Below are 24208 nucleotides of genomic sequence, written 5' to 3'. Positions count from 1 at the left end.
ACCCATATTTTTAAGACCTATCCTTGCTGGACAGTTAGTTCTTGTCTCTGGTCTTAGCTTGATTGTTTTAAAATCTCGTTTGTCCGATTTTCGTAAGCCTTCTTTGCAACACACGAACCTACAAGAAGTAGCTAAGCCTGAGCCGTCCTTGCTTATGTGTTTATATTGTTTTCTCACTCCAAACCCCATTCTTCCCCCATAATCAACCCAAAACTTCCAAACATCATCAATGTTATCAAAAAGCATTCCCTGTTTTGGCATCCAATCTTCTTGCATATTGTATAAATAATCCTACATTTTTCAAAAGAATGAATATATAATTTTATTTACACATGAATGATAAACCAATAAGAAAACATGGAAGCAATAAGAAAGAGTACAAACCAAATGCCTAAACCTACTAAGCATATAAACACACATAGATTCATTTGCAATAATGGTTTAGTTTTAATAAATCAAATGCCCTGTTTGGCAGAATAACTATAAACAGAAATCAAACATATTCCTAAACCACCTTGATTATTATTAGAAACCTAATAAAATACACTAAATGCAAGCTATTTGAAGCTATTTTTTCAATCACAATATTTGAAACTTACAGTTAGAAATTCTACAATGAGGGAGAGCAATGAACCTTGATGGTAAGAGAGATATGGTAGTTTGTGGTAGAAGAAAAGGGAAAGTGTAATTAATCCCGCTCAAATAAAAAACAGGGTGAAAAAGGGCATTTTATTGGAATCATATGTCCTTTTATCTTTTAATAATCTCTCATCCATTGGATTGATCCAATGGCCAATATGTGGAGAAGGAGAGAGATGGAGGCAATTGGGGATGGAGAGGATCCAATTCCATTGTGGTACTCATACTCTTTCTTTCTCTGTGCCACGTAGTCTGCATAATCACATACGTAGTGTATTGTTTCTATTTCGCGTATGTTTGGTTTAGCGGTGGCTAGAATTGAGTTTGGTAGAATTGATTTTGATAGAATTGATTTTGGTTAAAAGTGAGTTGAGTAGAATTGATTTATGTTTGAATATATCAATATAAAAGTGATTCTCAATATTTGATGTTGTTTGGATGATTTGAATCAAAATTACTTTTGAATGTGTAAATTATCAAAAGGATCTTTAACATATATAAAATCATACTTCCTTCCAAAAATATATAAAATCGTACTATATAAGTAATAATGTAATAGTATTATATAAAAAATCACAATATTCCATTCCATATGTTAAAAGGTGGAAATTTTGAAGGGCAACTTCAGCCCAATATTAAAAAACAAAAACCCAATAGTAAAAAAAAAAAACACAGCCCAAAAATAATAGAAGAATTGTCTAGAACTAGCCTTTTAATTTTAATTAATAAAAATAAGGAATTTTTTTAATTTCTTAAAAATAAAAACAAAAGACTCTTTTAATAAAAGTCATCTCCATCGGAAGCCTCTAGACCTTCACCAACTATTCTGTCTTCCTCTTGTTCTGTTTTTGCGCTGGCTGCAACAACATTAAAGCTTTCACCAACTATTCTTTCTTCCCCTTGTTTGCCAAAATTTATAATATTCCATTTGTGTTCTTGTTGAATCTTATGTGAAAATTGGGCGTTTTCCTCCCTCTTTCTCTTCCATTTTTTTTTCTTCTGAAAAATCTGCAAAATTAGGAGAAAGGCGTTGCTGATAAAAAAATTGGAAGTTTGAATGATGTGCAGTGAAGAAGGAGATATGGGTAAGGGTAAGTAGGTAAATATAGATGTCACCGAAAATTAAAAGTATGAACGTGATTTTGTTTTGACGTGGAAGCTTCAATTTGTGGCTTCGACGGGACTTGCGTTTGGAAGAAGAATCACGTTTCAGAGATTTAATTTCATAGCTATCCAAACATAAAAAAATTGCTTCAAATGACGTTTGAACCTCAAAACGTGCTTTTAGCGGTTTCAAACTTGAAACCAAACAGGTACTTCATCTACCACAATCCCACGTTTGTCAAACATGTCTCGCATAGTCAAGTCATTGGTTCAATGTTATACAAACAAGTTACTAGATCACAAGTTTCGTCTAAATACTCCGGTAATAATACGTAAATATATGTTAGCCAAAAAAAAAACGTAAATATGTGTATTCTGGGTCAGTCAAGAATCATCCATATTGACTTAATTAAAAACAACTCTACAAATAAGCTAGACATCACACTTTAACCCAAAATCTTAAGACCGTTAGTTTAACATTCTCTCACTTATAAATTATAAAGTGTTTAATCTTAGCTTGCCACAACATATTCAGCATCCTTGTTATTGTCAACAAACAACAAAAACATGTTAGCAGAAAAAAATGTTTTGTTTGTTTATTACTGTAATTTATTATCTCTTGCTTAATCCTCTTATCCAATAAACTTAGATTTATTCTATCATCATCATAATATTTACCGAACCGCCTCATCTAAATTTGTCTTTTTGTTTAATGAAGCACGGTTACTTCTCAGATTAGCCGTGTCCCATGTCAGACACGTGTTGGTGTGGGTCACCGATACAACACCGACACTTATATATATACTTGATTATGTCATTTTCTCAAATTATTATCGATGTCAACGTGTCAGTGTCCGTGTCGTGTCCGATGTCCGTGTTTGTGCTCGATAACTTTGCACTCTATACAGGGGCGGACCCAAACATGAATTATCAGTGGGGCTAAATTCTTTTACCATTACCGAAAAAAATTCATCATCATCCCGATAATTTAGTTAAACAACAACGTAACGGTTGGTCTCCGCCGCCACCAGCATAACAACAACGTAACGGTTGGTCTCCGCCGCCAATCAACATAACGGTGATTTCCGATCTACCCTCCGTCTAAAGGTCTCCGCTATGATGTTTCTATCCTCCATCTGAAGGTCGCCGCTGAACTCTCATGGTGTGAAACAACAACCGAGTCTTCAAATTTCTTCACCGTATGGAAGATTCAATCATCTCTTTCTGCCTCATGGTATAATGATGCCTTTCAAATCTAATTTTGCTATATGGTTGTCGCTCCTGGGTTGCTTCAATTGGGTTCCCCTGTGAGCGTTTGTCGTCGATTCCGCAGGATTTCCTTTCATCAGTAAGCTGATTCCTGTTGTGGTCGTTTGTTTTTAGTTTAATAGCTAATTGGAATCTCTAATTCATCTATGATTTGCTTACGTCTGGAAACTACTAGTTGGTGGAATTTTCTCCTCTTTTGTTGAGAATTTGCTGATTTTCCTCTGCTTGAAAGTTGAATCTAATATAATTGGCTGATGGTTTTTCATTTCATTTTATAAGCTGTTTGGCTTAGTATAGTTGCAATTGAAGGGGATATTATGGCTCTTGAACATGAAACAAGATATCTGGTTGGTAACCGTGGTGTGTCTATGAGTAGACAAGCTCTCAAGTTCAAATGAGTATCATTGGATGGAACTGTCGGGGAATAGGTCACCCGCGTACAGTTCCTGGTCTTAAGTACCTCGTCCGTGTGTATAAACCGGATGTCTTATTCTTAAGCGAAACTATATCCATATCTAGTAGAATGGAGGAATTGCGTTGTATGTTGGGTGTTGGATATGCCTTGAAATCTCGGTAACAAGAAGTCAGAAAATCATGTTTTTAGGGAGATTCTGCCTGCTCACGCCCAGGCGTGGGAGCTGGCGCCCAGGCGTGCAGAATTGGGATCAAATCTGCCTTCTCACGCCCAGGCGTGGGAGCTCACGCCCAGGCGCAGCGCGTTTTGACAGCATGTGTTGTTTTGCTGTTTTTTTTGGGAAAAATCTTTTCTTGGAGGGTACTCTGACTTGGATTTGTTTTATTTTTAAAACAGATTTGTTACTAGTTTTTTGGCATATATTTTTCTATAAATAGGGATCACTTTATTCATAGAAAAATAAGAGAGTGAAAGGAACAATAAGGATTTGCCACCATCAAAGGCTAGGGTTTTAGAGAGAGAACAAATGGGTTTTCTTTTGGTATAATTCTAGGGCAAAGGTTTATTGTTTGCTTTGTTCACCTTGGGTAGACTAGGTCAAATTGAGTTTCTTCATCACGGGAAGGAATTCGGGATTTGGGTAGAGTTAGGGTTTGCTAATTCTTGTAACCCAAATTTGGGAATTGCTTGTAAGTGACTTATTTGATTCTAGTGGAACGGAGGGCTGCTCTCTCCCCCAGACTAGGTTATTTTAACCGAACTGGGTAAACAAAGATTTGTGTCTCTTCTCTCTTTTATTTGTTTACTTGCTTTTGGATTATTATTATCATCATCTCTATCTACTCTTTGATATTGGTTGCTTGACTCAATTGCTCCACACATCAAGTTTCGTATTGGTGTGATTTTTATTAACGAATTCACAACAATTGGCGCCCACCGTGGGGCAAGGATCATTCGATAATTAAGTGCCATGGGTTCAAAGTTTGATATCGAGAAGTTCACCGGTAGTAACGACTACGGGTTGTGGAAGGTGAAGATGAGGGCTGTTTTAGTCCATAACAAGTGTGTTGAGGCCTTGAAGGGGGAAGCACGGATGCCGGCGAGTCTCTCCGCCGCGGAGAAGACTGAGTTGAATGATAAAGCAGTTAGTGCTATCATCTTGTGCCTCGGAGACAATGTGTTGAGAGAAGTTGCAAAGGAGACCAACGCTGCGGCTATGTGGGCTAAGCTTGATTCATTGTATATGACTAAGTCGGCGGCACATAAGCAGTTTCTGAAACAAAAGCTCTTCTTTTACCGAATGGTGGAGACGAAATCCATGACGGAACAACTGGCGGAATTTAATAAGATTATTGATGACTTAGCCAACCTTGAGGTGAACCTAGAAGATGAAGATAAAGCACTACATCTACTATGTACGTTACCTAAATCCTATGAAAGTTTCAAGGATACCATGCTCTACGGCAGGGAAAACCCTGTTACCTTGGAGGAAGTTCAATCGGCCTTGAGGTCGAAAGAGCTAACTAAGTCAAATAACTTGAAGGTGGAGAGCGGTGTGGATGCCTTAAACGTTTCAAGTGGGAGAGGTGGAGGTAGAGGTAGGAAGGCTAAGGGAAAGGGCGGTGACAAGTGGAATTGTTTCCATTGTCAGAAGAAAGGTCACTTCAAGAGGGATTGTCCGGAGTTGAAGGACAATAATTCTGCTCATGTTGTTGAAGGCTCATCGGAGTATGAGGGTTATGAGTATGGAGAGGCACTAGTGGTGTCTGGTGATGATGCTCGTGACGGTGGAGAGTTAGGGGATTTCGGGGTGGCTGTTTCAGAGGAGTTGGAGAGGTCTTGCTTGTTACAAGGTGGAGATCATGGTGAATATACTTTGGTGGAAACTCAGTTTGAGGTGGAGTCTTCCAATAGTGGTAGACAGTCAACATTAACCCTTGGCTATCTAATTGGAGATAGGGAGGGGGGTGGTAGTGTTGAACCAAAGGGGGATGACCATGGAGACCTTGTGGGTTATGTTTCAATTGTATCTGAAGAAGTGCAAGACCTTGAGAGAATCTTCAGGGAGGCAATTGAAAGCAATGGTGATCAAACTAGGGAACTTGTAGGACTGCTGGAGGTAGTTGGATGCAAGGGGAGTTTGATGTTGCAGCTTGTGGAACCGCCTAAAATTCCAGGGTGGGTTCGGAGCCAAGCAATACTTCGAGAGGACGGAAGGCATTCCGGGGGTCGAAGGATGGTGAAGCTTGTTGGACTATCTAAAATGCCGGTGATAGTGGGGAACAAGCGTTTCTTCAGGAGGACGGACTTAGCTACTCTGGGGGCTGAAGAGGGTGCGGTGAATCTTGTGGGTGCTACCAAACATCCTATGGTAGTGGGAGGCAAGATCTTCATGAGGGCGGAAGGCATTCCGAGGGATGAAGGTGAGGTACAGCTTGTGGGAAACAAGTGGAGGATGGTGCCTAGGTCAAGGTTCAAGTGGGACTTGGACTTGGCCGGTGATCTTGAATAGAGGTTCAAGATGGAGAGAGCAGCATGGTGGTTGATGGGATCACCATCGATTTAAAGGCAAGGTGGAGAATTGTTGGATATGCCTTGAAATCTCGGTAACAAGAAGTCAGAAAATCATGTTTTTAGGGAGATTCTGCCTGCTCACGCCCAGGCGTGGGAGCTGGCGCCCAGGCGTGCAGAATTGGGATCAAATCTGCCTTCTCACGCCCAGGCGTGGGAGCTCACGCCCAGGCGCAGCGCGTTTTGACAGCATGTGTTGTTTTACTGTTTTTTTTGGGAAAAATCTTTTCTTGGAGGGTACTCTGACTTGGATTTGTTTTATTTTTAAAACAGATTTGTTACTAGTTTTTTGGCATATATTTTTCTATAAATAGGGATCACTTTATTCATAGAAAAATAAGAGAGTGAAAGGAACAATAAGGATTTGCCACCATCAAAGGCTAGGGTTTTAGAGAGAGAACAAATGGGTTCTTTTGGTATAATTCTAGGGCAAAGGTTTATTGTTTGCTTTGTTCACCTTGGGTAGACTAGGTCAAATTGAGTTTCTTCATCACGGGAAGGAATTCGGGATTTGGGTAGAGTTAGGGTTTGCTAATTCTTGTAACCCAAATTTGGGAATTGCTTGTAAGTGACTTATTTGATTCTAGTGGAACGGAGGGCTGCTCTCTCCCCCAGACTAGGTTATTTTAACCGAACTGGGTAAACAAAGATTTGTGTCTCTTCTCTCTTTTATTTGTTTACTTGCTTTTGGATTATTATTATCATCATCTCTATCTACTCTTTGATATTGGTTGCTTGACTCAATTGCTCCACACATCAAGTTTCGTATTGGTGTGATTTTTATTAACGAATTCACAACATTGGGTTTTGACTCTTGCATCTCTGTTGATCGTGAAGGTAGAGGGGGTGGATTAGCTCTTATGTGGCGGTCCTCTTTTCATTGTTCTGTCATTACTTATTCTTCGAATCATGTCGATGTGGAAGTGGAGGATAACATGAATGGTAATTGGAGGTTCACTGGCTTCTATGGTTTTCCCGGTAGTGGTAGAAGAAGGGATTCTTGGAATTTCTTGAGACAACTATCACAGAGCTCCAATCTCCCTTGGTGCATCCTTGGTGACTTTAATGACATTCTTTTTCCGTCGGAGAAGAAAGGCAGGAATGACAGAGCTCCATGGCTAATAAATGGTTTTCGATCCGCTGTTTTGGATTCAGGGTTAGTAGATATTCATATGGAAGGTTATCCCTTCACTTGGTTCAAGAGCCTTGGTACCTTTCGAGCAGTGGAGGAGAGGCTTGATAGAGCACTCGCCAATGACGCTTGGTTTCAAAAATTCCCTACTGCTATTCTAGAGAACTTGCCTGCTCCAGCCTCTGATCATTATCCCATTTTGTTAGTTCGTGAACCTGAAAATCGCATTAGTAGAATTCGTTCCCGTTTCAAGTTTGAGAATGTTTGGCTTGTTGATCCAGACTTCAGTGATTTTGTCTCTAATCGTTGGCTCTCTTATGGTGATCATCAAGTACTGAAGAAGCTGGATATGTGTGCGTCAGACCTTACAATTTGGAACAAGAATCATTTTCAGCGCCTCAGACGTGACATTGACACTTGCCGGAAGAAAATTGAACAGGTACGGAGTAAGGTGAATTCTGAAAATGTGAATTATTTTAATTCTTTGAGGCAGCGTATGTCTCAATTACTAGTCCAAGAAGATGCTTATTGGCGTCAGCGTGCGAAGACACATTGGTTACGTGATGGTGACTTGAATACAAAGTTCTTCCATGCGGCTGCAACGTCTAGGCGGAAAGTCAATCGTATTAACTCTTTGCTGGATTCATCAGGTAATCTGATCACAAATAATTCAGACTTGTGTGAGGTTGCTCGAGATTATTTTGTTGATATTTTTACCAAACAACATAGTACCATTGAGCCTGTTGTTAACATTATTGATGAATCTATTCTGTCTGAAGATAATACTTTATTGACTGAGCCTTTTACCTTAGAAGAGTTCAGAGAAGCTATGTTTTCTATGCATCCAGACAAATGTCCCGGACCTGATGGTTTTAATCCGGGGTTTTACCAGCACTTTTGGCACATTTGTGGGCAAGATATTTTCAATGAATGTTGTATGTGGCTCACGACAGGTGTTTTTCCTTCAACACTGAATCTGACAAATATTGCTCTAATTCCTAAAGGAGATTCTCAACAATCTATGAAAGACTGGCGACCTATCTCTCTTTGTAATGTCATCTATAAATTAGTAGCAAAAGTTTTGGCAAACAGGTTGAAGTCTATTTTGAGCAAGTGCATTTCTAATAACCAGTCTGCTTTTGTTCCCGACCGTTCTATTTTAGATAATGCGATGGTAGCCATAGAAGTGGTGCATTATATGAAGACGAAGACAAAAGGTAAGATTGGTGATGTGGCACTTAAACTTGATATCAGTAAAGCATATGACAGAATTGAGTGGGACTATTTACGTGGAGTTATGCAAAAGATGGGATTTTGTACTCAGTGGATTAAGTGGATTATGATGTGTGTAGAATCAGTTGATTATTCTGTTCTTGTGAATAATAATGTAGCAGGGCCTATCACACCGAGTAGAGGACTTCGACAAGGAGATCCGCTTTCCCCGTATCTTTTCATTATTTGTGCAGAAGGATTGTCAGCTCTGATCAGAAAGGCAGAGGCTCGAGGTGATATTCATGGCATCAAAATTTGTCGTAATGCGCCTATCATTTCTCATCTTTTATTTGCAGATGATTGTTTCTTATTTTTCCGAGCTAGTAGTAACGAAGTAGAGGCAATGAAAAACATTTTAGAAACTTATGAGGCAGCTTCTGGTCAAGCTATCAATTTTCAAAAATCTGAAATTTTCTGCAGCCGGAATGTGTTAGGAGGAGTCCGAGATTCTATTGCTAATTGTCTTGGGGTTCATGCTGTCCTCGGTACCGGTAAATACTTGGGGTTGCCATCCATGATTGGAAGAAGTAAAAAAGCTATCTTCAGCTTTATCAAGGATAGAGTGTGGAAGAAAATTAATTCCTGGAGTAGTAAAAGTTTGTCAAAAGCGGGGCGTGAAGTTCTTATCAAATCAGTCCTTCAGTCAATTCCAACTTATTTTATGAGTATTTTTACTATTCCTTCTTCCCTATGTGATGAAATTGAAAAAATGATGAACTCTTTTTGGTGGGGTCACTCAGGAGCTCGTAACAAAGGTATCCATTGGATGTCGTGGGATAAACTTTCCATGCATAAAAATGATGGCGGGATGGGTTTCAAAAACCTCACTGCTTTTAATCTAGCACTGTTGGGAAAGCAAGGTTGGCGTATTATGTCAAATCCGGATATTTTGATTTCTAAACTCTATAAAGCAAAATATTTTCCCGGTTGTGAGTTCTTTGAATCAAAGGTGGGTCACAATCCTAGTTTTGTCTGGAGGAGTATTTGTAACTCCAAATTTTTACTTAGAGCAGGTAGTCGATGGACGATTGGAAGTGGCAATAATATTCCACTACTTAATGAAAATTGGTTATTTGATGCATCGTCTTTGCAGCTGCAGCAAACTGAAGTGTCTTTAGCAGGTCATTTAGTGGTGGCAGATGTGATTCTTCCTGATACAAAGGGTTGGAATCTTCCTCTTCTCACTACTCTACTTGATTCTAGTGGTATAGATAAAGTTTTACACACTCCTTTGTTCGATTCTGTGGTGGAGGACAAACGTATTTGGCGCATGGAGAAAAATGGTGTGTACTCAGTTAGAAGTGCATATCGTTTGTGTGTGCAAGAACTATTAGATACATCCCATTTTAAGATGGACGGCACTTGGAATTTGATTTGGAAGTTAAAAGCTCCGCCGCGAGTTAAAAATCTGTTATGGCGTATCTGTCGTCGGTGTGTCCCAACTCGTGTAAACCTTCGGAGTAGAGGTGTGAATTGCATAACTGTATGTTCTCTTTGCAATGATCATGATGAAGACACTACTAGAAAAAAATCGAATTAGGACGGAATTTTGTGACGGAAATTTTTTCTGTCCCAAAATAATTAAATTGGGACGGGATTTGCGACGATTTTCTATCCTTAATATTTTATTAAAAAATCATTTTTTGGTTTGGGACGGAATGTATATTCTGTCTCCAATTTGAGACGGATTGACATTTTTGTCTAGACAGCCGCCACGTTTTCTTTGATTGTCCGAGTAGCAGAAATGTTTGGAGTATGTGCAGTTTTGGAAATAAAATTATAGCAGCACTGCACAATAATTATGCAACGTCAAATTTAATCTTTGATTTGCTGCAACAACTCTCTAATGAGGATGCTTCACTCATGGCATGTGTTATTTGGAGTATTTGGAAGCAAAGGAACAACCGTATTTGGAACAATGTGATTGACGCACAAAACATTGTCTTTTCACGAGCTGCTGCCTTGATTAATGAATGGTGCGCTGTGCAGCAGGCTAGACCTGATGTGATGGGGCAGCGTACGACTACTGAGATTAAATGGACCAAGCCGGCCAATGGGCGAGTGAAATGTAATATTGATGCCTTGTTTTCATCGCATAATAATAGAGTTGGGATAGGTGTTTGTATTCGAGATGAGAAAGGCGCTTATGTGTTAGCGAAGCTTGATCAATTCTCACCAATTTGTGATGTTCGTGTCGGCGAAGCTCTTGGCTTCTTGTCAGCGCTATCTTGGGTTCATGAATTAAACTTAGGACCGGTGGATTTTGAACTTGACTCGAAGTTGGTGATAGATGGTTTCCATTCAAATAATCATGATGTTACCGAGTTTGGAGAAATCATCTCACATTGTAGAAGACTTTTTAACGCTTTTTATGTTAACTCTAGTGTTGAGTTTATTAGGAGGCAAGCAAATGAGGTTGCTCATAGTTTAGCTAAAGCGGCCACATGTGTAGCTAGTCCCCAATTATTGGTTGACAAACCAAATTGTATTGAACACTTATTGATTAATGAAATGCTATGAACTTGTTGTTTTAAAAAAAAAAAAAAAAAAAAAAACAATATATGAGGTCTGAGGTTCGATTCTCTCTGGCGCCAATTTGGGTGGGCTAATTTAGCTTCTTCAAAAAAACAAACAATATATGAAATTACTACTAATACAACATGTACATTCAAAAAAAGAAGGTGTTGTTCCTTCAAATCAGAATGTCTTGCAAGTTATAAAATGGACCAAGCCTGTCACCAGACGTTTTAAATGTAACATAGATGTTTCTTTCTCATCTCAATATAATAAAGTGGGAATTGACATATGTATTAGAGACGAGCTTGGAGCATTTGTTTTGGCTAGGTATGGCCAATTTACTCCTGTGTGTGCGGTTCATATTGGAGAAGCTTTTGGGTTACAATATGCTCTTACTTGGGTTCATGAGTTAAATTTGGGACCGGTTGATTTTGAGCTCAATTCAAAGAAAGTAGTAGATAGGTTTCATGCACGTACACATGATGCTACTGAATTCGGTGATATAATCACGCATTGTAAGAGCATTTTTTTTCCAATTTTATAATAACTCTAGTGTTGAGTTTGTTAGGCGACAAACAAATGAGGTTGCTCATAGTTTAGCTAAGGCGGCCACATCCTTAGCTAGTCCCCAAATTTTGGTTGATATACCATATTGTATTGAACACATTCTGATTAATGAAATGCTATAAGCACATTTTCGTCAATAAAAAAAAGAAAAAGAAGACCAACAGAGCAACAATCCAAAAAATCACAAAATTCTCGGAAAAAAAGGCTATAACTAATTGAATATATGTTAAATCATACATATTAATATTACTATTGTTTGATACTTCACAAGATTCTACCTTAGACCAAAATATATAGAACCCAAAATTATACTAGCTTATAGATTATTTTGATAAACTAATTCAATTAGCTTATAACTTATGGAGTAATTTTTATTCCAATTTTACTCATATCATCTTACTTGAAAAAATTAAACCTATTGTTTTATGTTAGTTCAATAGTTAATTCTACAAATTCAATTAGTAATCCACTAGTTTTTGACAAACAAAATCAAAGTTGATTATTATAAAAATAAAGTATATAACTTAAAATCATACATTACGTATGACTAAAGATTTGAAATCAACAATAATAGACTATAAACTAATATTTGCACTAATATTTAAACTAATGTGTACCAAGAGACTTACAGTCATTAATAATAGACTCTAAACTAATATTTATATTAATATTTGTATGAATATGTGACGCAGTACGGAAGCGTGAAGGAAAAACAAGCGCTAATCCTATAATAAAACACAGGTTCGCAAGCGACAAACCTGTTAGATAAGGCTCTGAAATCCAACAGAAAGAGTAACTAATCTAGAATCCACTAGACTTCCGGAATCCACCAGAAGGAGTAATTTGGAATCCACCAAATTTGAGAAAAATCTCTGAATTTTATTGAATCAAAAGGTTGCCTTCAAGGCTACAACAATTTAGCTTAAATAGAAGTGAAAAATAAAATTAACAAATCTCCTAAAAGATTGTAAAAATAAAAACAACAAACATAGCTAAATAAAAATTACAAATCTACCTAAAATATAAAAATAACTAACCTAGGTGAAATATAAAAATAAGAAATCAACCTAAAATATAATAAAACTAAATCTAACTAAAATAATAATAATATACAGAAGAAATCCTCCTACATCAATATATATAAAAAATAACTTAAAATTATTTATAAAATTATTATTATTATTTTTCGAAAAAATTTGGGCCGGGCTGGCGTAGCCACACCAAGCCTTACACGCGTCCGCCCATGACTCTATAAATATAGATAGATACCAATTTCTCCTTTACCTATTGCCACCTTTCCTAGGAATAACCGTTCTCATTCTTCTTTTCTCTTTGGACTTTTCCCCACAATCTCTTCCTTCCAATCCTCACCAACTCCTTCATTCAACTTTGTTGCCTCCTCAGCATATTCCCTTCATAGCAATAATCGTTAAATTACTCTTCTTCTTTCCACATTCTCTGTTCTTGTCCCTCAATCCATACATAAATCTCTCTCCTCAACAACACAAACACAAACACCTTGTTCTTTTTGTTTTACACATTCAACCAACTACTACGTTGTTATTGTTTAAACATCATCATCATGATATCACAACTCAACTACACATTACCCTTTTCTTCTTCAACTTCTATTCCAAGGCCTAAACTTTGCACAATACCCACTTTTCACAATCTTCAAAACAACACAAATAACCTCTCTTTATCTTCCTTCAAACCTCTTTACATATCATCCATTGAAAACTTCAAATTCTCAACAACAACAAAACTCAGAAAAAGTGTAACAGAATGTCATGCTTATGAAGAAGCAGATAGGTCACAGCCATTGGAGATTAACATTGGTGAACAAGCTGCTAAGTTCAAAATTGGTTTGTATTTTGCTACTTGGTGGGCTTTGAATGTTGTCTTCAATATTTACAACAAGAAGGTTTTGAATGCTTTTCCTTATCCATGGCTTACTTCAACTTTGTCCCTTGCTGCTGGTTCTCTCATCATGTTAATCTCATGGGCTACAAGGGTTGCTGAGGCTCCTAAGGTTAATTTGGACTTTTGGAAGGCCTTGTTTCCTGTAAGCATGCAAATTTCTTTTATTGCTTTTCACACCATCATATGATAAAAGTGATTCTAAAACTTTCTAATTGATTATTCTAACATGTTTTGGATGTTTGTGATTACAACTAATTTTGTCTGTTGAATTATGTATGTGTATGACTCTGCGGTGACAAAAATTGATTTTGTAAAATTGATTATGACTTAAAGTGGATTGAACAATAAATTTAGTAGAAAAATCAATTCTATTCGAGAACATCTAAATATGTAAAAATCAATTATTTTGCCCAAGGTATCTTGGCCGGAAGCTAAAGACTAATTCTTTGTGGTACGAAGATCCACTTAGGGGATGCTTCTCCCTATAGCTGATCTTCGAGACGTACTAGCTAGGGATCAAACTCATGACCAAATGTTTAAGGGATCAATTATATGTCAACTGTGTCAAACTATATTGGATTTGAAATCAATTGTCTCCTTCAAACATGTAACCAAACCTAGACATTAAAACTAGAATTTTTAACTTTTGTCTCACTTTTACGTAAATGTATTCAAACATAAACCACTTGATCTTCAACCCACTTTTAAATAAAATCAATTAATTTTTGTCAATGCAGAACCAAACTTAGACTAATATTCTTCCTTTTTGAAGTAAGGAAATACTGATTTAGTACTGAATGGGGTATTTTAACTGCTGCAGGTTGCGGTGGCACATACAATTGGGCATGTTGCAGCTACTGTGAGTATGTCCAAAGTTGCAGTTTCATTTACACACATCATCAAAAGTGGAGAGCCTGCTTTCAGTGTTCTGGTATCAAAGTTATTGCTTGGGGAAGCATTCCCTATGCAGGTTTACCTTTCACTAATACCAATCATTGGAGGTTGTGCACTTGCTGCTGTCACTGAGCTTAATTTCAATATGATTGGTAAGATTATAGTATTCACTTATTTATATGGCTGGTTTTCACATGCTGATTGAGTTTGATAATAGGATGGTTAAATTATGTAGCACTGACACTTTTGATTGAAGGTGTGTCCGGTGTCTGACACGACACCTTTAATTGTTCTATTTTCCCATATTATTATCAATGACGGTGTCAATGTCGTATCTGGTGTCCGTGTATGTGCTTCAAAGATTCTAAATTTGTAGTTTGTTGACCAGTCTAATATATGTTTCAGGGTTTATGGGGGCTATGATATCCAATGTGGCCTTTGTGTTTAGGAACATATTCTCAAAGAAGGGAATGAAAGGGATGTCTGTTAGTGGAATGAACTACTATGCTTGCCTCTCCATATTATCTCTATTGCTTCTCACCCCTTTTGCTATTGCTGTCGAAGGCCCAACGATGTGGGCTGCTGGCTGGCAAACAGCAGTGTCTCAGATTGGTCCCAATTTTGTCTGGTAAGTAAACACAACAATCTACAAATCTGTAGTGTGCTATTTCATATCCTTTACTAAGGGTCTATGAATAAGGAATGTTGTCTTGCTTGATTTAGAATTGATGTAGGAGGATTTCTTCTGTATTTTATTATTTTAGTTAGATTTAGTTTTATTATATTTTAGGTTGATTCCTTATTTTTATATTTCACCTAGGTTAGTTATTTTTATATTTTAGGTAGATTTGTAATTTTTATTTAGCTAGGTTTGTTATTTTTATTTTTACAATCTTTTAGGAGATTTGTTAATTTTATTTTTCACTCCTATTTAAGCTAAATTATTGTAGCCTTGAAGGCAGTTTTTGATTCAATAAAAATATTCGAGTTTTATCTCAACTTTCGGTGGACTCCGAAACTCTATTTTGACAAGTTTGTGTTTGCGGCTTGTCTTTATCCATTAGGTTTAGCGTTTTGCTAACCTAGCGCTTCCGTACTGCGTCAAGAATTAGTTCTAGCTAGAAGAATTATTCTGTAGTGATTTTCAAGCGTTTGACTAATGAAGTTTTTGTTTGTAATTTTTACAGGTGGGTAGTTGCACAGAGTGTGTTCTACCATTTGTACAATCAAGTCTCTTATATGTCTCTTGATCAGATTTCTCCATTAACATTTAGCGTAGGGAACACAATGAAGAGAATCTCGGTTATTGTCTCTTCCATTATTATCTTCAACACGCCAATTCAGCCAAACAATGCCCTTGGTGCTGCCATTGCAATCCTTGGCACCTTCCTCTATTCACAGGTTCATTCTCATTTCCTCTATGCACTATTATTGATGTTTATTCATTATAATATATATTTTAGTCATCAATAAAACTATAGTATTTCTCAATACTTATGAAACAACTAATATGTTTCTTTCTCTTAATTATTTGAGCAGGCTAAACAGTAATGTGTAGATTAGAAGCTGCTATGTCATGCAAAGCAAAGTGAGAAGATTCAAGGATGAAGTTCCAAACTGATGATATCACAATTGAAGTGTGATGAGAAATTATACATTTATTAATGAAGCCAGTAGAAATTTGAAGCTGCTTAATTTGAGGCCATATAGTTATAGAAATCTTAATCACAATTCAATCTTGTTTTCACTTTTCAATATTGATTTTTTTATTTTGTTTCTTTCCTGTTATCTGATTTTAAAGAATGTACTGCAGTAAATAAGAACAATGAGTCAGAAATTTTGCAATTTGAGGCTTATCCTTTTCTTTTTTGTATTTTTTACAATAGTTGAGGCTTTTTTTTTAAGTGGAAAATGACAACATTATGGCTGATTGATACCAATATGATATTGATTTATATGATCCAATAGAAAAATAACATAACACTATGGATGTAGGCCCCTTGGCTTCCATTTTATATCCTATCAAAAATCAACAACTAATTGTTATTATACATGTGAAATCAATGATTAATTTAAGGTATAAGTACTGAATTTAGCTAAATAGATTAACTAAAATGCAAATAATGATTCTTTATATTTAATAAGAAGGGCTAAAAGTTGATGGGCATGTTTTGGAATTGCATCTTTTTTGTCTTGGGTCCCAGTGGTTGGTAGAGTTAATTGTCAATCACCATGTTAACCAAGAGTGTGAATATGAGGTTTCCAGTGATAATAATTGAGTTGATAGAAGCAAGATTTCAATGGTGTTACTGTTATCTACATTTCAAAAAGCTTTGTCTATGGAGTTTCTACTCTTTTTGTTATTCACACCATATGCTCTTGGTGATTCTACTCCTTTTCCCACCAACTTTCTCTTTGGCACTGCTTCTTCTTCCTACCAGGTTTACCTTCATGTTTATTTTATTTCCGTTTTGTTTTGCGCATCATTAAAATCTTCGTTAAAAGTTAGTTATGTTAGTTATAGGTGGTTATAGGTGGTTTTTTTTTCCCTATTATAGTATGAAGGTGCTTACTTGAGTGATGGAAAAGGGTTGAGCAACTGGGATGTCTTTACTCACAAACCAGGTCATAACAGCGAACAACATTTCCCTGTCGTCTAGATATCCATTTTCCGTACTTTAATTCAATCACCTATGTTACTTAATTTGTCTATATATTTATTTTGCAGGTAGTACTGATGATGGAAGTAACGGCGATGTTTCTGTTGATCAATACCATCGGTATCTGGTACACATAGTAAACTGTTTAGTTGCAAGTGTTTATGTATATGTTTGGACAATATTTGTTCAAGTGATTCTCACAAGACCGAAAATTATAACTAATGTGATTATAATGTAACTTTATTATCAGTATCATCACAGTAATTTTAAGTTCTTCATAATCCAAATCCAATCTAGTTTAACAGGTTGCAGCCTTAATAAGTGTCATGAGCTCATCGTTACAAACAAGCTTAATGCAAACTTTATTTCCCTAAAGTTTCTCACGGAGCACTATCTAATTTAACTAATTGCACTTATTATGCATGTTCTAAATTTCAATTTGTAATAAAAACAGGAGGATGTAGATTTAATGGAAGCTATCAAAGTCAACAGCTACCGGTTTTCAATTTCATGGACAAGAATTCTACCAAGTATGCATCTTAATGTAACATAATCTGAGTGATTTCAACTAATTAGCAGATATTAAGTACTTGTGCGCTGTAGTCAATTCACAAGCAGAATTTGTAATGATTGTTTGCAGAAGGTAGATTTGGAGAGGTCAACATGGCTGGAATCGACTACTATAATAGGCTTATTGATGCTTTGCTACTCAAAGGTTTGATTTCAATCTTTCTACCATGGCTTGTGAGACGGCAAATAGGTGTAACGGTTTGATTCGGTTAACCTACATTTATTCTCAACTGTACAACTCACAGGTATCCAACCATTTGTTACATTGTTTCACTTTGATATCCCTCAAGAACTTGAAGACCGATATGGAGGTTGGCTAAGTCCCCAATCACAGTAAGCAACTAGTTCTACAATTCATTTTTCCATACTTTACCAACATCATAGTTAACATTTGTGTTTTTTCCTGGGAGAACTTAGACAATGGTACTAATGGATTTTGACATGTGCAGGGAAGATTTTTTATTATTTGCAGACATATGTTTTAAATCCTTTGGTGACAGAGTTAAGTACTGGATCACATTCAATGAACCAAATCAACATGTTACAGTTGCTTACCGTAAAGGTATACACCCACCATGTCGCTGCTCCGGAAAATTTGGAAATTGTAGCGAGGGAGATTCAGAGAAGGAGCCCTTTGTGGCAGCGCATAATATTATCCTATCACATGCAGCTGCAGTTGATATTTATAGAAACAAATACCAGGTAATTTATTTGGTAAAAGCACCTTACAACTTTGTAGCATGCCAGGGACTCAAATTTGTTTTATTTCTTCCATTTAAGCCAATCGAAAAATAATTATGATGCTAGTTTAACATAATACTTTTAACGCTGCATCCAGGCTGAGCAAGGCGGAGAAATTGGCATCGTCGTACACATTGACTGGTTAGAGCCGTTAAGCAATTCCACAGCAGATCAATTAGCTGCTGAAAGAGCACAATCATTCAGCATGAACTGGTAAAATTTCCTCAGTGTTCAATGTTCATGGTTCATTCAAATTCTACCACACAAAGTTGGATTTGGATTTCCCATATTCACGTTCACTCATTTGAACCGTCGTATATCAAGACTGGACAACTCACGTTTTGGCTATCTTGATCGAATGGTTCAAACTGTGTGATTGTGTCGAAAGCATGATGCTCTACTAGATCACTAAGTTTGATACTATAATAATACAGGATCTTGGATCCAATCATATTCGGCAAGTATCCAAAAGAGATGGAGATGATTCTAGGAAGCATATTACCCAAATTTTCCAGTAATGACAAAACAAAACTGAATCAAGGACTCGATTTCATTGGCATCAATCATTATGCAAGTTTCTATGTCAGTGACTGCATTTCATCAGTGTGTGAGTCTGGGCCAGGAGTCTCCACAACAGAAGGTTTATTTCAACAAACTTCACAAAAAGACGGTGTCCCAATTGGAGAGCTCGTAAGCACTTCCTCTCATTCCATGCACTTTAAATTAACTTTACATGGTGATATAATTAGTTGAAGAAACACACGACCGACCCAATCCTAAAACTTGTATTGTTATATGCAGACTCCGTTTGAGTGGCTCAATGTTTACCCACAAGGCATGAAGAAAACCATTAACTATGTGAAAGAAAGGTACAATAACACTCCAATGTTCATCACTGAGAATGGTAAGCAAAGAAGCAAATTGAAGTTTGAACCATTTTCATTGAGTTTCTCAACATTTCTAGTCTCTAACTGACTCTACCCCAATGTTTTTATAGGGTATGGCAATTTGTATGATCCGGATAACACAAATGAAGAACATCTTCATGATATTAAGAGAGTAAACTACATGTCTGGTCACTTAGATAATCTAATGGCATCAATAAGGTAAAAATCTATAAAACTTGACAAATTCTTTTTTTTCTTTCTTTCTTGGATAACAAGTTAAATATCTGAGTATTTGTATGTTGGTTTTGTGATTATAGGGAAGGAGCAGATGTGAGAGGTTACTTTACCTGGTCTTTGCTTGACAACTTTGAGTGGACATATGGTTTTTCGGTGAGATTTGGACTTTACCATGTTGATTTTGCCACACAGAAGAGAACTCCAAAATTGTCAGCAAGTTGGTACAAAGATTTCATTGCAAAGCATAAAACCGAGAGCATTAATATCGCACATGACAGCGAGACGAGAAACAACTGGAACAAACAATTCAAGGCAAATGCCATGCTTAGAACTGTAAGCTCGGAGCATAGAATGAAAAACTTGGATTAACTTGTCTCATTGTCCATTGTAACTATCGTTTCTTTCACAACCTTAATTGTACTCTCTTGTTTTATGGACAAGAACCGTAGTTTATTCTCTTACAGTTAATCAATAAATCAATGAATGAATTGCAAAGTACAACAATGATATTAATTTTAGAAATATGCCTAATGAGTAATGGACAAAAAAATACTACTACTACTAGTAACAAAGAAAAAGAATAAATAAAGACAAAAATTAACAGGCAAAAATAACTAAACACAGATTTCAAGATAAAGTTTTTTTTTTTTTTTGAAAACCCAAAAAAAAGAATTGAATTAATAAAAAATGGGCATAAGATATGCCATACAAACATAGACCAATACAGTGTATCTCTATCTTACAGATCAAACATAATAATAAAATCATTTTAAGATAAAGTAAATTACTAGTATTTCAAATAAATGATTTTGTCAATGAATAAAGAAATAACCCGTGGTCCACGTGACAAATTATTTAACATGATAAGATATACTAGTATATAATAGACCATGAATGAATAAATATTGAGTAGGTCCAAAATATTAAGAAATGAAGAAGATGGGATTCTCAATTATCTCATCAGTGTTGTTTGTAGAGATATTGGTTGTTCTGCTTCCTCAGCTATCAAATGCGGTGGTGGATCATCACTCTCCATTCCCCACTAACTTTCTCTTTGGGACTGCTTCTTCTTCTTACCAGGTACTACTTTCATTTTTATTTTTTTATAAGTTAATCCAATTTAAGCTCAATATAATGTGTTAACTCATTCAATCTTTTACAGTATGAAGGTGCTTATAACATTGATGGCAAGGGCCAAAGTAACTGGGATAACTTCACTCACGGAGGTAACAATTTTTTTAGTCAGTAGTCTAGTAGCTAGAAATTTATCTTTAAAGTGAATAAGTGAATTGTTCAGGGTTCGAACTCCCGATTTCTGCATATATAATGTGATGTCTTTACAAATTAAACTATGTTCAAAAGGGTGAGGTAACAATTTTTTTTAGTCTGCTGATGATTACTAATAGTGATAGTTTGAATTACTATTTTAGCTCAATCACTTGAGCTATGCCTTTGGGGACCAGATGTTTGGTTAAATATAGTCATTTTATCATTACATTGCAATAGCAAAGTTGTGTAGACTGGTCAATGAATCAAACTTTTTAGTCACTTTTCATCTCATATTTTGTTCCTTAATAGCAGTTTCCTTGCAGGTGGAAGTAGAATACTAGACGGAAGTAGTGGAGATGTCGCCATTGATCATTATCATCGATACCAGGTTGGTAATTTAAAACAATAATTACTACTAATATAGTATAGTTAAAAAAGTAATTATCTGAATGGTGTGTATGTTGCATGTAAATATGTTTTTTCATAATTTAAATTTAAATGTGGATCAAAACACAGGAGGATATAGATCTCTTGGAATCTTTGAATGTAAATAGCCACCGGCTTTCCATATCATGGGCAAGAATTCTACCAAGTATGCTTTCTTGCATCATCAAAATCTTTGTCAAATGTTCCAACTAAAATTGTTGTTAGTTGTAACATAGATTACTGGTGTATGATTGTGAACAGAGGGTAGATTTGGAGAGGTCAATTGGGCTGGTATAGACTTCTATAACAAATTATTCGATGCCCTTCTGCGCAAAGGTATCCAACCCTTTGTTACTCTAAGTCACTATGACAGTCCACAGGAATTGGAGGAGAGATATGGAGGATGGCTAAGTCCACAATCACAGTAAGCTACCAATTTTCTTGGTTTACCTAAAGAGACTTCAATCTCAAATTTGTAAAATTGACCATTCGAACTCATAAATAGAAATCAATGTTTTTAGCGGCACAACTTGTTGTCCATCTACCTTTTGTTCATGTGTAATTATCTTATATATAATATATATTGGTTTGACATGCAGGGAAGATTTTGTTTATTATGCGGACCTATGTTTTAAAACATTTGGTGACCGAGTAAAGTACTGGATCACATTCAACGAGCCAAATTATCTTGTACCACTTGGTTACCGTTCGGGTATATATCCCCCATGTCGTTGCTCCGGCTCAATGGCAGTGTTAAACTGCAATGAAGGAGATTCGGAAAAGGAGCCCTTTGTAGCAGCCCATAACATTATCCTGTCACATGCAGCTGCAGTTGATATCTATAGAACCAAATATCAGGTAATGTATTGTTTTATGCTTTCATGATTCTTATTGATGGCGTGTTTGATGTCCGACACCGACACTGACTGACACGACACGACGTCAAATGTAATGTAGTACCACTTTTGGTATTCTTGTTTGAAATTTTTATAAAACTTTATATTTATAAGTGAAATATCAGGCTGAGCAGAGAGGAAAAATTGGTATAGTGCTTCAACATGAATGGTATGAACCAATGAGCAATTCTACAGCTGACAAATTGGCTACAGAAAGAGCAAGATCATTCACCTTCAATTGGTATATTAATTCTCCTTTAAATACTAAAATATACTAGTAGCTTTTTCTATTGATTCACTCAAAGTTTAAGGATGAGAACCTAAACACAGGTTCTTGGACCCAGTTATATTTGGTAAATACCCCAAAGAGATGGAGAATGTTCTTGGGAACCTCTTACCCAAATTTTCTACCAATGAGAAAAATAAACTCAAGAAAGGATTGGATTTTATTGGCATCAACTACTACACAGCTTCCTATGTCCAAGACTGTATATACACCAAGTGTGATTCGAGATTTGGGATTTCGAGAACAGAAGGTTCATACATGAAAAGTGCAGATAAAAATGGTGTCTCAATCGGAGAATCTGTACGTACCCTCAAACTTATGGTTGAACTAGATAAATAAGTGAAGAATGTAAAAATGAAAACATGGCTTATTATAGTGTTCCACTAGTACCTTTTTTGAATTCGAGGCCCTATATATAACAGCTGTTCCGCATTCACGCAGTCAGCCACGTTGGTGTCTCATGGATCAAGATCAGACATTGCAGTTTTCAAATTTGGTTTTTTTAGATTTTTTATAAAAGCAAAAATCTTTTTGAAATTTACATCGTCTCTGATCTCGATCCAACGACTACTAATATAATATAACTGACTGCAGAAACTTGCGACAGAAGTAATCCGAATTCCACTTTTTCCCTCAAGCTTCACCTGATAATTTGTTTTGAAGTTTTTAATGTCATGATGCAGACTCCATTTAGTTGGTTTAATATTTATCCACAAGGCATGGAAAAAACTGTTACATATGTGAAAGATAGGTACAACAATACTCCAATGTTCATTACTGAAAATGGTAAGCAATCTAGACCTATTAAAGTTTTTTTTAGACAGACAGATTAATTTTATGTATGAGTATGATAATAAATCCGAACATTTTATAGGGTATGCCGAACAAGACGATCCAAATGTCAGTTTGGAAATTCAACTTGGTGATTTCAAGAGAATAAAATACATGGAAAATCACATAGAGGCCTTGTCAACAGCAATAAGGTAAGAATAAATTTGATTTCTTCCGAACAATTTGTCTTTAACTGAAAGTTTATTAACAACTTGAATTCAACGGTTTATTTTGAATTCAGGAAAGGAGCAAATGTTAGGGGATACTTTGCTTGGTCCTTGCTTGATAACTTTGAGTGGATATATGGTTACACTGTAAGATATGGAATCCACCATGTGGATTTTGCGACGCTGAAGAGAACTCCAAGGTTATCGGCAAGGTGGTACAAGCGACTCATTGCAAATTATAAACAAACTGAATTCAGTGGTGTACCAAAACTGGTGCAAAGTACATGACACTAATGACAAATTTAAGACCTTAATGCAAAAGTTTCATAAGCTATGATTGATTATCTCATGTAAAATGTTATCTATATATAATCTCATCTCTTACAAAATATTAAGATTAAATATTGATCATGTATGGCTGTAAATGTGATAATTTTATCGATGATTGCAACCAAATCAAATCAACAAAACTCGTTGATACATAACGCAATTAACCGGCAAAATTACAAACAACGTTGCTATTTATAGCGAAAAATATCTCAAAAGGATCGGTAAGCATAAACTAGCCAATGAACTGATGAGAAACAATACAAGAACAAGTCCATCTCATTTATGATCATTCAGACTCATAAGTTAGTTACATTCAGGTAACAAAAAAAAAAAACTCATAAGAAAAAACTCACAAGTTAGTCACTTTGATGTCAATTTATTTTTTAAAGAGAAATGGACATCAAAATTTTACTATTGAATACAGTACATCTTTTTTGGTACTGAGTTTAGTCGCGATCACCGAGCTCCTCTGTATGACAGACGAGAGAGATCACGGTGGAATTTCAACGGGCTACAATTGCTTGCCAATAAACTACTTATTGTACCAGTGAGTTCTGTCTTAACACATTCTCTAACTCTAAATAAATAAAAGATCAACTGATAGT

At 36.1% G+C, this 24208-nt stretch overlaps 3 protein-coding genes across 4 annotated transcripts; all 3 read left to right on the top strand.

Annotated features, from left to right (window-relative positions):
- The first annotated feature begins 12743 nt into the window (after positions 1 to 12743).
- LOC123905577 (glucose-6-phosphate/phosphate translocator 2, chloroplastic-like) lies at positions 12744 to 16148 on the top strand. Its single transcript, XM_045955238.1, has 5 exons — positions 12744 to 13551; positions 14230 to 14455; positions 14709 to 14931; positions 15491 to 15704; positions 15843 to 16148. Exons 1-5 carry the CDS (start codon positions 13069 to 13071, stop codon positions 15852 to 15854), a joined length of 1158 nt encoding a protein of 385 aa, XP_045811194.1. The 5' UTR covers positions 12744 to 13068; the 3' UTR covers positions 15855 to 16148.
- Positions 16149 to 16476: 328 nt separating this feature from the next.
- On the top strand, positions 16477 to 19902 carry LOC123905574 (beta-glucosidase 46-like). Of its 2 annotated transcripts, XM_045955234.1 has the most exons (12): positions 16477 to 16744; positions 16862 to 16928; positions 17032 to 17090; positions 17418 to 17493; positions 17604 to 17678; positions 17779 to 17866; positions 17983 to 18235; positions 18372 to 18487; positions 18709 to 18964; positions 19076 to 19178; positions 19272 to 19380; positions 19479 to 19902. In XM_045955234.1, exons 1-12 carry the CDS (start codon positions 16604 to 16606, stop codon positions 19765 to 19767), a joined length of 1632 nt encoding a protein of 543 aa, XP_045811190.1. In that variant the 5' UTR covers positions 16477 to 16603; the 3' UTR covers positions 19768 to 19902. The 2 variants fall into 2 exon arrangements, with proteins under 2 accessions (XP_045811190.1, XP_045811191.1); XM_045955235.1 differs by lacking the exon at positions 16862 to 16928 and having other exon boundaries at positions 16605 to 16744.
- A 386-nt stretch (positions 19903 to 20288) lies between these two features.
- LOC123905575 (beta-glucosidase 46-like) lies at positions 20289 to 23675 on the top strand. The gene is made up of 11 exons (XM_045955236.1): positions 20289 to 20478; positions 20561 to 20624; positions 20991 to 21055; positions 21184 to 21259; positions 21355 to 21517; positions 21693 to 21951; positions 22115 to 22230; positions 22320 to 22575; positions 22959 to 23061; positions 23150 to 23258; positions 23348 to 23675. Exons 1-11 carry the CDS (start codon positions 20329 to 20331, stop codon positions 23559 to 23561), a joined length of 1575 nt encoding a protein of 524 aa, XP_045811192.1. The 5' UTR covers positions 20289 to 20328; the 3' UTR covers positions 23562 to 23675.
- The last annotated feature ends 533 nt before the right edge of the window (positions 23676 to 24208 follow it).

Source organism: Trifolium pratense, linkage group LG2 (assembly GCF_020283565.1).
Source record: "Trifolium pratense cultivar HEN17-A07 linkage group LG2, ARS_RC_1.1, whole genome shotgun sequence".
NCBI lineage: Eukaryota > Viridiplantae > Streptophyta > Magnoliopsida > Fabales > Fabaceae > Trifolium > Trifolium pratense.
The sequence above is the reverse complement of the archived record's forward strand: the minus strand, read 5'-3'. Positions and strand labels throughout refer to the sequence as shown.

Coding starts and splice junctions, on each gene's coding strand:
- LOC123905577 (XM_045955238.1), top strand. CDS start 13,069: ATGATATCACAACTCAACTACACATTACCCTTTTCTTCTTCAACTTCT. Junction 14,456..14,708: donor GCTTAATTTCAATATGATTG/GTAAGATTATAG, acceptor TATATGTTTCAG/GGTTTATGGGGGCTATGATA. Junction 14,932..15,490: donor ATTGGTCCCAATTTTGTCTG/GTAAGTAAACAC, acceptor TAATTTTTACAG/GTGGGTAGTTGCACAGAGTG.
- LOC123905574 (XM_045955234.1), top strand. CDS start 16,604: ATGGTGTTACTGTTATCTACATTTCAAAAAGCTTTGTCTATGGAGTTT. Junction 16,745..16,861: donor CTGCTTCTTCTTCCTACCAG/GTTTACCTTCAT, acceptor TCCCTATTATAG/TATGAAGGTGCTTACTTGAG. Junction 19,179..19,271: donor AATGTTCATCACTGAGAATG/GTAAGCAAAGAA, acceptor ATGTTTTTATAG/GGTATGGCAATTTGTATGAT.
- LOC123905575 (XM_045955236.1), top strand. CDS start 20,329: ATGAAGAAGATGGGATTCTCAATTATCTCATCAGTGTTGTTTGTAGAG. Junction 21,952..22,114: donor TCTATAGAACCAAATATCAG/GTAATGTATTGT, acceptor GTGAAATATCAG/GCTGAGCAGAGAGGAAAAAT. Junction 22,231..22,319: donor AGATCATTCACCTTCAATTG/GTATATTAATTC, acceptor ACCTAAACACAG/GTTCTTGGACCCAGTTATAT.